Source organism: Pogonomyrmex barbatus, unplaced genomic scaffold (assembly GCF_055798465.1).
Source record: "Pogonomyrmex barbatus isolate J1 unplaced genomic scaffold, ASM5579846v1 scaffold1, whole genome shotgun sequence".
In the NCBI taxonomy this organism is placed as follows: domain Eukaryota; kingdom Metazoa; phylum Arthropoda; class Insecta; order Hymenoptera; family Formicidae; genus Pogonomyrmex; species Pogonomyrmex barbatus.
The window spans coordinates 15,723,285-15,735,305 of record NW_028297098.1 but is presented as its reverse complement, the minus strand read 5'-3'; the positions used below and the strand labels follow the sequence as shown (position 1 = coordinate 15,735,305).

General features: G+C 32.2%; 3 protein-coding genes across 3 annotated transcripts in view; all 3 read right to left on the bottom strand.

Moving 5' to 3' along the window:
• The window catches only part of twin (CCR4-NOT transcription complex subunit 6-like twin), a 505,964-nt gene extending 503,389 nt beyond the window's left edge, over positions 1-2,575 (bottom strand). Inside the window, exon 1 of the mRNA XM_089072768.1 lies at positions 2,150-2,575. Within this exon, the coding sequence (XP_088928894.1) occupies positions 2,150-2,324 (175 nt within the window). The 5' untranslated portion in view covers positions 2,325-2,575. The remainder of the gene's footprint in view (positions 1-2,149) is intronic.
• snRNP-U1-C (small ribonucleoprotein particle U1 subunit C) lies at positions 62-1,270 on the bottom strand. Its single transcript, XM_011635941.2, has one exon. The coding sequence runs from the start codon at positions 1,129-1,131 to the stop codon at positions 604-606; it is 528 nt and encodes a 175-aa protein (XP_011634243.1). The 5' UTR covers positions 1,132-1,270; the 3' UTR covers positions 62-603.
• Positions 2,576-2,910: 335 nt separating the features above from the next.
• Positions 2,911-11,423, bottom strand: LOC105425247 (uncharacterized). The gene is made up of 6 exons (XM_011635937.3): positions 11,005-11,423; positions 7,086-7,418; positions 6,585-6,920; positions 6,029-6,285; positions 5,814-5,943; positions 2,911-5,464 (listed from the first exon to the last, which is right to left on the bottom strand). Exons 2-6 carry the CDS (start codon positions 7,401-7,403, stop codon positions 4,343-4,345), a joined length of 2,163 nt encoding a protein of 720 aa, XP_011634239.2. The 5' UTR covers positions 7,404-7,418; positions 11,005-11,423; the 3' UTR covers positions 2,911-4,342.
• Positions 11,424-12,021: the final 598 nt, after the last annotated feature.

Genomic DNA, 12,021 nt, shown 5'->3' with positions numbered 1-12,021 from the left:
TTATTTCATTCACAATTCTTAATTTGTTAGTATAAAAATGAAAAATTATGAATAACAATAATTATTATTTTATCTTTTGGTATTTTTATTACAACACAAATGATCACTCGTAAATATAAACGAAGAGTTCACCTTGCGTTTTAGACTTATATATATATATCGAGAAATTCAATGTTAATGTGTTTTTAATGTTACATTTAATGTTTACATTTAAACTTTACATTATTGTATTTTTGATAAAATAATTAAAATTCAACTTTAAAAAATTAAAAGATTCAAACTACATTTTTATTTGAAACTCTAGTAATTTTATTAGTATTAATTCAGAATATTAAATAATATCAGTATAAAGTAAAATATACTGCAAAGTGGTTAATTATGTCATGTTAACTAAGAAGAGTTCATATATTATTTAAAAGTATCATGTATCATATAGAAAGTATTTAATCGCAGAATTAATCCCATTATTTGTACATAATTCTTAAATATATAATGTAATTTGATGTATAACACTTTTTCAGTAATCACATCCACAAGATTCAGCAATGTTTTGCTTCAATCATATCCATCCTAATACGCATAAGAAAATCCTTAATCTGACTGTTATTTCTTCATTGGCGGTGGACCAACTATCGGAGGCGGTGGCCCGTTCATCGGCGGTCTCATGTGACCCATAGGACCTATGGGGCCCATCATAGGACCCATCGGTCCCATCGGTCCCATCATAGGTGGTCTCATGCCCATCATAGGAGGTGGCATCGGTCCATGTGGTCCCATCATCATTGGGCCTCCTGGTCCCATCGGTCCGGCTGGATGCATTCCCGGCGGCGGCATCATCCCCGGGGGTCCCTGAGGCGGTACTCCGGATCGCGAGCCCAGGCTGGAGCCGAGATTCGGTGGCGGTGGTATCGCCGCACCCTTGTTCGCCGCGAAAGGATTCGAGGCGATCTTACCGGCCTTAAAGGCGGCTGTCGTCGCATCAATCAAGTGCTGGGCCTGCTCCTCCATCCATTTCTGATAGAAATATTTCACGTTATCCTTGTGCTTGCGACCCTGGCAATGGGTCTTCCGTACACTCGGAGAGTCATGTGTCAAATAAGTGTCGCAATAGTCACAATAATATTTCGGCATCGATACGCTTCTCGACAAACGCTGCTGTTTTAGTAGGTTTCAATGCAATGTTTCAAATTTTTCTCGAGCACAAGAAAACGAATTGCGAAATAGAACTTTTAGGTTATGTATGATATACTATCGGCAGCACTAGACAGTTCGAACTCATTGAAAGTTTGCAATAGAAGCGATGAAAGCATCTGATTGGCTGGCATTGCGAACAACCAATCACAATCATAAACGTCATTTTTTTCTACTCGTAGCGAACATCAACCAATGGCGACAGTCATAATTTGATATTATATTTAAGATTGTTTTGAATTTGATCTTAAATGATCTTGAGATATCATTCTAAGACTGATCTATTTAAGCTCGGTTAAATCAATGATATTTTAAGTTTAAACGAGATTTTAAATTTCTATCAAAGTAAAAGAGAAATTTAAAGAGCTTTAATTTGCACTAATTTTAATAATATAAGTAAGTTAAAGTACCGCTTTAAGTATCGCTTTTATTTTACTATAATAAATTTAAATAAACAACTGAAAGAAAGTATAATCAATTTCTCAGAAGCAGAATCTTAGGCTCTAAATATCTATATGAAATAAATTATATCACAAATTTAAAGTTTTAAATTTCATTTAAATTCAGCTAATGTTCAACGCTTTGAAATATTTATAACATCAAATAAAATGCATTCTGAGATATCATCCACAATAAAATGTTTGCCTAACTTCTTGAAATTTAGGATTATAATTATTTCATTTAAATCAAAATTTTTCTTTTTTCTTTTGATCAAACCAAATTCAAGAGAAAAAGAATTTAATTTCATACTTTTAATCGCAAATGAAGTCAAGATGAAAAAATTTTAAAACCATCTAAACAACTTCGAAAGCCAGTGATTCTTAAAAGTGAAATAAAAAATTCATAGTCATCAAAATGCGATTGGTACAGTAGAGAACAAACAATAATCGAACAAACGGAATAAATAATTAATTATGTAGTACATAATTAATATATATATATATATATATATATTTACCAAATTGATTCGGTCCAGGCATAACTGGAAATCCCCAGCCTATGGGTGAACTATGGACTAGAGGGACTGTATTTGAATGTGGGGGTGTATGTGAATATGGGAGTATATTCGAAAGTGAATGGTGCCAAATCCCTCGGCAATAGTTGAAATATGCTCCGTTTTCACTCATGTTCATCGATTAGAAGACGCGTGATGTGTTTAAATGAACATGCGAATAATTAGAATCTCATGATAATTGACACGATGCGATGATCGCCTAGCACGGTCGCACGGTGGATTTAATTACTATGCTCGCGATAGAAAACGCGAGAAATTAAGCGGGAATCCGTTCTTCGGGGATTCCCTATTTTGCACCGATGCGACGTGGCGAGATGACGGCGATAACGATGGCGATAACACACACGACGAACTGTAGGACACGACTGCCGGATTCCTAACAACATAATAACGTCCAAATTAATTTTGAACGTTAATCTCATGTTTCAAACGAACGCAAGATACCGGGCGGTTTATTCGAATGTTCTATATATAATTAAATATAATTATATATTAATTATATCTAATTATATATAAATATAATATGTATAAATATATGCATTAATATATAATTATATATCGTATATATTATATATATATATAATCATTTATATAATCATATAGTATAATATATATGATATATATAATATATATGATATCATATATATTATATAATCATATATAATTATATATTTTCATATATATAATGTATTCTACATACATAATTATATAGAATATATGGACAATTTTTTATTGAGCAGGCATTTTTCCCATTGATAAGATTCTTACAGAACAGAAATATAATTGTAACATTTAAAAACAAATTGTATTAAATTAATAGTTATTCTTATTTACGTAAGCTTTCAGATTAATAACACAGAATCAAGTAAAATTAACAAATAAACAGTTTATATCAATTTCACAATTGGGGAATTTATTTTCGAAAATTTGAAAGAGCATTATTCATTATTAAAAGATAAATCACACACGGTTCGAAAACAAAATTCGAAATTCGGTAGATAAAGTTTGAAATCTGCGTGTCGTACGTTTTATCTACGTCTACACTATCACACTAATCAAAATGTCATTGTAATTGCTTCAAAGATTTACATTTGAAATTCTACGAATTTCAAATTATCAGTATTTATCTCCTTGCGATCATCATGTTCTCGAAATGTAAGAGGCCGTGTTTACGGAAACCGAATATTACATTATATACTTAATGAAAGAGTATATGATTATAACGTAATCTTAACTTATAATGTAGAGGATGACAAGTATATTCTAATACATAAAAAATTTTTAATATAAGTAGAATTAATAAATATAAGTTAAATTCAATTTCAGTACTTAATTTATCAACTAATAACAAGTATTAGATGCAATTATTTTGTAATTATATCATTTTTTGCCTCTATCATTAGCTTGTTTTAATCTTACAATTAGCTCGTAGCACATACCATATTTTGTGATATGCTGCATACACTTTAAAGTATATTTATGATTGAATTTCAAATGTTCAAATATATTTATATGTATGCTATCAAAAATCAACAATTATAAATATTTAAAGCAATTTAAGATCGTTACAAAAAATTTTGGGTTAGACATGTCAGAATATGGTACGTGTCGCGTGACAAGATTTTAAATCAAATTTTAGCGAGTAAGAAATAATATAATTAAAAAATAATTTAATAAAATATTTTATTATTTTTTAATTAAATTAAATTTGTTAATTAAATTTATTTATTATTTGTTATTATTTGTTAAATAAAACGTCGAAATTGAATTTAAGTTTTATTTATTTATTTTAAATATACTGAAATTTCTTTATATACTAGAATATATTTCTCTGTATGCATACGATGCGATATTAAGCGCGCGCATTACATACGTAATACAAAATAATAAGTAATAATAAGTAATAATAAGTAATAAAATAAAATGCAATATTGCAACTCAGTATTCGTTGCGACCGCGATAAGCTGTGCGGAAGTCGTGTTACAGCAGTGCAAAAAGTATAAAAAAGAGGCGCAAAGTAATCACATTTGTTCGAATTAAAAAACAAACATATAAATATATAAAAAAAGATACGCGAGGGAATTATGCGAGGAAAGCGAACTCCAATATGTCTACGGAGAATATTTATGGCACATTTCATCTGACGACGGCGTAATTTGGAGTTGGCGCGTTCACCGTTCCCCAAAAGAGAATGAGTTTCGTGGGATCGTGTCTAATGAAAAAGATAAAAGGTCGATTAGCGACTAGCTTCTTCTGATTGCCGTCCCGCCGTAGGAGCACCGCGGTCGTCGCCGCTGCTTCCGTTCCCTTCTCCGTCACGTCCATCTCCACCTTATGCAACACTTCGTTCGCATACAGGCCCGGATTCACGAGACCTGGACTATTTCTCAAGATGTCCAGGCCATAAGAGGGAAAACTTTGAGTCTGCATGAATTTCAAGAAATTCTGGTCCATGGGTCGGCTCTGTCGTCTCCTTCTGGTCTTCCTCTTGGCATCGCGGAAGCGATATTTATTCTCTTCCAAACTCACGTATCTCGTATTTGCATCATCAATTTTCGGCGCGACTTTTCCAAGGTCGTCGTTCTCCACGTACGTCGCATCGTTCGATGGCTTCATGTCGTTACGTTGTCTTCCGTTCTGAACATCGCGACGTGTCCTGACGGTCTTACGAATGCTAAAACCAGTGTCCCACTGTTCCACACTGACGCCGCGTATCTTATCGTCATACGTAAAGTAATTTCTCCTCGTGCCATTGGTCACGCCTTGACTATTGGTGTTCCCAAAGTTATTTCGCGAAAAGATCAAGTACTCCTTATTTTTGTCGTCCGGTTGCACGGAAGATAATTGTCGTGATGTATGCGGCAATGCTTGTGCAATCGGCGCAGTCTGAAGCGGAATAACCTGTGGAATCGACGTAGCTTGTGATACCGGAGCAGGTTGTGGTGCCAGAGTAACTTGTGGCACTGAAACGGGTAATGGTGCCAGAGTAGCTTGCGGCGCTGGAATTTGACCGTATCCGCTCGACACGAGGCTCAAATCTGCAGTTCTTGGGTCGAACAGTGATTGTAGACCCAGGCTATGAAGTGCATTATTCAAATTCAATTTGCTCGAGAGTTTCATACGAGGAAAGCCAATGATACAAGTCTCGTTCTTGGTACTGTTTATTAAGCGTTCGATAGTTTCAGCCGTCAATTGATCCTGGAAATTTCTCAATGCGGCAGCTCCTTCGGCTTTCGGTAAAAGCACGTACATGGACATCTGAGAATAAGAAAGAAAATCCTTGTGAATTTAAAAAGAAAAAGGAGAATTTACCAAAGTAAATTATCTAAGTTGATTAACACGCAAATAATAATAACAGAAAAGTATCGAAGAAAAAAAACTCAGAAATTAAATTTATAAAAGCTTGAGAAGTAATAATTTAATTTTTGACTTCATTTCTTTTTTTTTTATAAAAATATAATTTTAAAAATAAAAATTTAAATACTTTTTAGATCATTTTCAAATTTTACTTAGAAAAATGTTTCTCAAAGTTTCATTAAAATTTAAAGGTATTTCTGAAATTAAAGAGCAATGTAGCAATGAGTAATTAATATTCTTATACATTTACCTCTAAGCCTTTGTAAGGCAAACCCACTATTTTAACGCCTAGCGATTTGTCTTCGTAAAATGGAAAATTGCCGCCGTTGTACATCATATCTACCTCGACCGTGGTATTTGGCTCGATGGAAAATTGTCTCCTGTAACAAGGAAAAAAAATATAATTACGGAAACAATAAATACAGGATCGTTTTTTTGATCATTATCGATATAAAAATAACAAACCTCCGAGTCATTCCCCCCAAGAAATGTTGATTCCATTCTCCGTTGAAATAAAGCGCCGATAAGAGAATCACAGTGGTCAACGGATCCGGCGTTTCGCTCAATATACTGTCTATTTTGTTCATTGTTCGTTGCTTCACCCAAGCGTTTATTGTATCTCGCGCTTCTCTGCCTTTTGTCCGAAAATCCAAATTTATTACTTCGCTCTGATACGCATTCTCGCTGATCGCGCGAAATTCAGGTCGAATCGGATATCCTTCCTAGAGCAAAAATTAAAAATCTTTCATAATTATACTAAAAGAAGCTATTCATTTTGGAGTTATAGAGAGAAATAGAGAGAAATATTTTGTCTATTTCTAAAACTTAATATGAAAATTTTATTTTCAATAAAATTCATATAATTTAAACATTATTCATATTTTGACATAATCTTTTGTAAAAATCTTTGTTAAATATTTAGATAACAAATTTAGCCTCAATTTTTGCATTAATGCAAATTATCTCTTAGCGTATAACGTAAAAGATCATAAAATATAAAAGATCATTAAATATAAATTACCTGCACGAAAATACCACTGGCTGAATTCACACGTGGCATATTACTACCCTCAATCCTGTAATTCATGATAGCCAACAATTGACCGAACATCTGATGAACAATCTCCGAGTGTTGGGATATATCGACACCAGTCTCTAAGCCGAGAATCCGGGCAACCTCGTTGAAGGTTTTGCCAGCAGAACCTATTAAAACTAATGACAAGGCAACGGACACGCTGAGTGGAGAAAAGATCACGTTTTCTCGCTGACTAGTCACCGACGTGCCTCTACTTTTGTAAATCGCCTTATCTAAGTCCAAAGCAAACTTTGTGATTCCTCTCGATATAATATTTGTCACCTGCAATCAGCAATATCAATGTATCTCTATACAAAATATATATGATTCTTCGAATCCATCGAATCCATTTTTAACTTGTTTGAAAATAATATTTGAAAGATTTAATTTTTATAACAAATAAATATTATAATTGCACATGCGAGTAATAGATCGATAATGATTTACATGAGTGCTCCAAGTTTCCTGTAAGGATTGCGGATCGCCTGTCGGGCTTATCGTCGAAAGTACTGGAACAGGCGTGGTATAAAACTGTGCCTCTGCTGGTCTCGCGGTGCTGAATTGCGGAGTAACTCTTTGATTGAATTGTCGATTAATTGGAACAGGTTGACTATTGCTGGCCGCTTGTAATGTTGGCGCTGAATAATTAGGAAGTGATGCAAAGGTTTGACTGGAGTCAGCAATCATTATCTCATATTGATCTGGATAAACAATTTGACCACCAACCAACGCCAAAAAAGCAAGCAATAACCATGATTGTGCCATGATATTTAGAAGTATCTGCAATAAAAAGACAGGAAAATATTTATTTATCTTGATTTAATTGATTCTTCTTGATTGATTTTTGAGAAAATAATTTAAAAAAAGAAATACATTTATATTATAAACTTTATAAAAATTCAATTTACAAGATCAGAAATTTGTTAAAAAATATTTTAACTTTTTCCATTAAAAAAAAGTTTGTCTTTACGTCTTCTTATGTTTTTGGACTGATTATAATTAGATTCGAATAATCTCGTTGCTATTTGTATGGATCACGTTTGTGGTGGGTGGGCATTCTTTTTTCGAAAAAGTGTTTACGGAATCACAGTTACTGGTTCGTGACCATGAATAGAGATTCTGTATTTGCAAACGGCGAGCAGTGGAATCTCGTAAACATAACATAATAATAACGCCTAATGGCATGTAGTTCATATAATTACTCGCCACGTACAAAAACGAGAAACTAACGCTATTCCGAGAAATATAATTTTATTTGTAGGTGCAATAAAACATTTCGCATTATTAACGTTGATATTAACATTTTGCCGAAAGAATTATGATATATTTTAATCGATAATCATGATGATACAAATATAGAAAAATATATTTTGCATCGTAATATATAAGATAGATGTTCCTAAGCGATATATCATTAATTTGGAATAATATAATCAATTGTGCCAGGCGCTTCTTGCTAATTATAAAGATAGATGGGACTAATGAGATAAACAGTCAGGAAACAGGTTGATAGAAGTATCAACAAACAAAGGAAATACATGCAAAATGAAAATTCGCATTGGGCGCGTAGTAATCAGACTGATAAAAGAATCTCCATTAATTATTACTTATCTTGAATAATTCATTATCAGTTATTATTATATTAGTTTTAGTTTCGAACTTATGACCAATTAATTTTGACTATTTAAAATAAGGTTTTAAGCTTATATCTCTGCATATCTTCGATACATTGCATTTCGGAATCAGTGAAATATTTAACATTTGGATATTAAAAACTCAAAAAATTGTTGAGATACAAAAGAAGAATTAATTCTTTCTGATAAAAAATGAACAACAACGAATTTGTTGTAAAATTCTGTAAGAAGATTTGGTAAATCAAAGATATCCTGTATAATTCAGAGACATAATCTTTACTATGCACAACCACAAATTAATATCCAATTTTATTCACTATCCATTACGCTAATAATCAGCTAATAATCATTCATCTAGTGTTCAACGTGGAACTATCTACTCTATTATTCCTATAGCATTTTTAATTTCTCACGAATAGACATGTAACATCGACTGCGTTATGCACATGCAACTCTTTCCTTGTTATCAAAAATGCATTCATTAACATTTTATATAATTTTTTCATTAACGTTTTATATAATTTGCTCGCTGTTGTTGTATAATAAACTTGCAAAATAGGAAAAAGGAAGAACAGGATAAAAGCAATTTATAAAAATATCTCAAAAGATGATACATAAATATAAAATTAAAGAAAATTCCACAATGTTTTTCAAAATCGATGCGAATTAATTTAAGAAAAAGTAAATATTCAATCCCTTTTTTTACATATGAAAGTCTTTTTCAGTATGCTTTTATTCAATTTTTTTTTTTTTTTTTTACGACAAGCTATAAATATTTCTGTGGCGTATATTCTTTGAGTATTTAGCCAAGATGTTTCTATGTCTAGAATCTCTAATGAATCAATGTCAAGGAATTTACAATGCTTCTATTGTGACGATATTGAGGCAATGCTTGCAGAATTGAAAATAATACGACGTCTTTGGGCACGTTGAATGACATCTGTGTCTGAGAAAGACACTAAGCATTGTATATAATGCCGTTGGGAATTCCCAAGGGAGTGCCAGACACGTTACATAGATTAGGGATTAGTTGCTTATAAATAGGATGCTTCAATGTCCTTTTAAACCACTTGAAACTTCTAAAACTCCCTCAACAAACAACAAATAATTTTTAAACTCATGTTTTCTGATTGAATCAATGAATACAATATGTGCTTCAAAATTTGAATAAATCAGATGCATTCTCTGAGGAATTCCACAAAATCCTATTATCTTATCTTTACTCACAAATTCCTTCCTTCGTCAATCTCAAGTTGATTTTATTGGAATGTCCTATACGATAAAATAAAATTAAAAAAAAAAAAAATTCACCGTGATATCCCGTAATGTTGCATTTTATATCGAGTGGTACACTGACGCATTTCATTTACATCGAACAGTGACGTTTCTGATAACTGGAATTCCCGCCTCAAAGTCAAACAGCGTAAGTTATTTTCACAATTACGATCGATTGAGCCAGTTTTTTTTATGCTTATCTGGTGGCAATGCGTATTAACGTTTATATATGTTATATATGTTTGCATGAGCACGCAAGGCGCGTGTCATCTAATAACATCTTTGACACATATCGTGTTCTATCATTATCTTTTAATTAATTACGTTACTAGAAAAGTAATAGAATTTAATAAACATAGGGCCGAGCAAAACAAAAAATCAGTACCAATATAATTTCATTAAATTTATTTTAACACTAAATAAATATACATTAAAATTAAATTCACCGTGAAAATTATATTGATTGAACTTATCATAAAGATGAAAAGTTTGTGCATTTACTTTAAATTTTTATCAATTACTTTTTTTTTAAATATTAGAATTTTTTGTTAATAATCATATGATATATAATTGATATAATCCGAATTAGAAAAATATTTTATTTCATTGAATTTACAATTATAATTATTAATTAATATATTATCATAAAAACGAAGGAAAATTTTATAGTATGCATATTAATATATTTCAAAACCGGTTTTCTGTAATTACATGTATAATATATTTATTTTATCTGGTTTCATCTCATTTTTGTCATATCATATCTCTAACCTTTAGCTTAAAGCTATCAATTTCATTAAAAGAAAAATAAAAAGACGCCCACTCTTTATCAAAAGCTGCTTCTCAACAGGATTTGATTTTATCCTGAAGGTCATATGTGAAAGTAAAATCATCATGAATAGCTTATCACGTATTGTTGCTTTTTCATATTTTTTTTTATTTGACACATTAAGCAATGTCATATAAAGTAATATGGCATATTTTACTCTGAAGCGAAACACTTGTCAGTCACTTTCTTATGTCAATGTAATTATAAAATTTAGGAACAAAGCATTCAGTAATCACTTTTTTATTATATAAAATCTTCGCGTAAAAAAATAATATATTTTCAACTGCTAATTATAAACTGGTAATTAACTGAGACAAACAGAAAATGATAATTAAATCATTCAGTTTTAAAAAGATATGATTCCAATATCGTTTTCTTCACGAAAAATTTACAATATTAATCATTATAATTTACAAAAACATTATTGTTTTTATAAGTTGAACATTATACTAACATTTCTATTTTTTAAATAAACAACACGATTATACAAAAGCGTCGTATTCGATTTTTCATTTTTTTTTTCGCTTCAGCAATTAAGATTTCCTCTCTAAGTATAAAAATAAAAAAGCAGATGGAAAAAAGGCTTGTTGCTTCTGGGAACAACAATTCGATGACAATCAACACCAACCTGAGGGAAGAAATAACGGCGAGACAATATTCCGCGGAGTCCTCGAAAACTTAGTACGGATCGTCTCGATCGATTTGCCGCTTGGACACTGCGTCGTTTCAACGTTCTCTGGATTATAGGTCAAGTTCAATCTTACGATCCACCTTGTAAAATCGCGCGATTCCGGTGTCCGTACTCGGCGTCGCAAATGTATGATCTTCTCTTGTTCAAACGTTGATTTCGCAAGCCTCTTCAGCCGCGTTCAGGTGGACTACCGTGGCCCACTCGCGGTGTGTAACGCGGATACTAACGGGGCATCAGGTTCGCCGATCTCTTTTATTGGTACCCGGATCAACGACGACGCGACGACGCGGAGAGAGACGCGGCGTGAACACCACGCACAACTGAACGTAGACGCTCGATGCTGACATTGACTCACCGCTCTCTTACATTGAAGCGCGGTTTGCACGACGCTATTCTTCCTTCGGCGCACCTGCTCAAAGATGCACTCTGGAGCAGAGGAGAAACGACCGGCGAAAATAAATGGCGAAAGTAAAATAGAATAATCTCGGAATTGCAGCTAGCTTCTATCATTAATATCCATTCCTTCTATAATAAATTAATTTCGTTAAACGTCGGACCTAATTCATTTATTTATATATATGTTTTATATATATATATATATATATTTATTTAAATTTACGTATTAAAATAATTGACTCACCGCTGTCTTACATTGAAGCGCGGTTTGCACGACGCTATTCTTCTTTCGACGCTTGCACTTTGAAGCAGTTGCACAGAAGCTGAAAGTTGCATTCTGAAGCAGAGGAGAAACGATTGGCAAAGATAAATGTTAAAATAGAATAATCTCGAAATTGTAACTAGCTTCTATCACTAATATTCTTTCCAATAGATTAATTCATTAAACGTCGGAGCTAATTTGTTTATACATGTTTATTTAAATTTGCATATTAAAAACAAAAATTATTAAAATAAAAATAATCAAAAATAAAAATTTATATTAATATATGTGTACTT

Excerpts from the sequence above, each read along its gene's own strand:
- LOC105425247 (XM_011635937.3), bottom strand. The coding sequence starts at position 7,403 with ATGGCACAATCATGGTTATTGCTTGCTTTTTTGGCGTTGGTTGGTGGT. Across the intron at positions 6,921-7,085 it reads AGGAAACTTGGAGCACTCAT|GTGACAAATATTATATCGAG; the intron begins GTAAATCATTAT and ends TGCTGATTGCAG. Across the intron at positions 6,286-6,584 it reads CCAGTGGTATTTTCGTGCAG|GAAGGATATCCGATTCGACC; the intron begins GTAATTTATATT and ends TTTTTGCTCTAG.
- snRNP-U1-C (XM_011635941.2), bottom strand. The coding sequence starts at position 1,131 with ATGCCGAAATATTATTGTGACTATTGCGACACTTATTTGACACATGAC.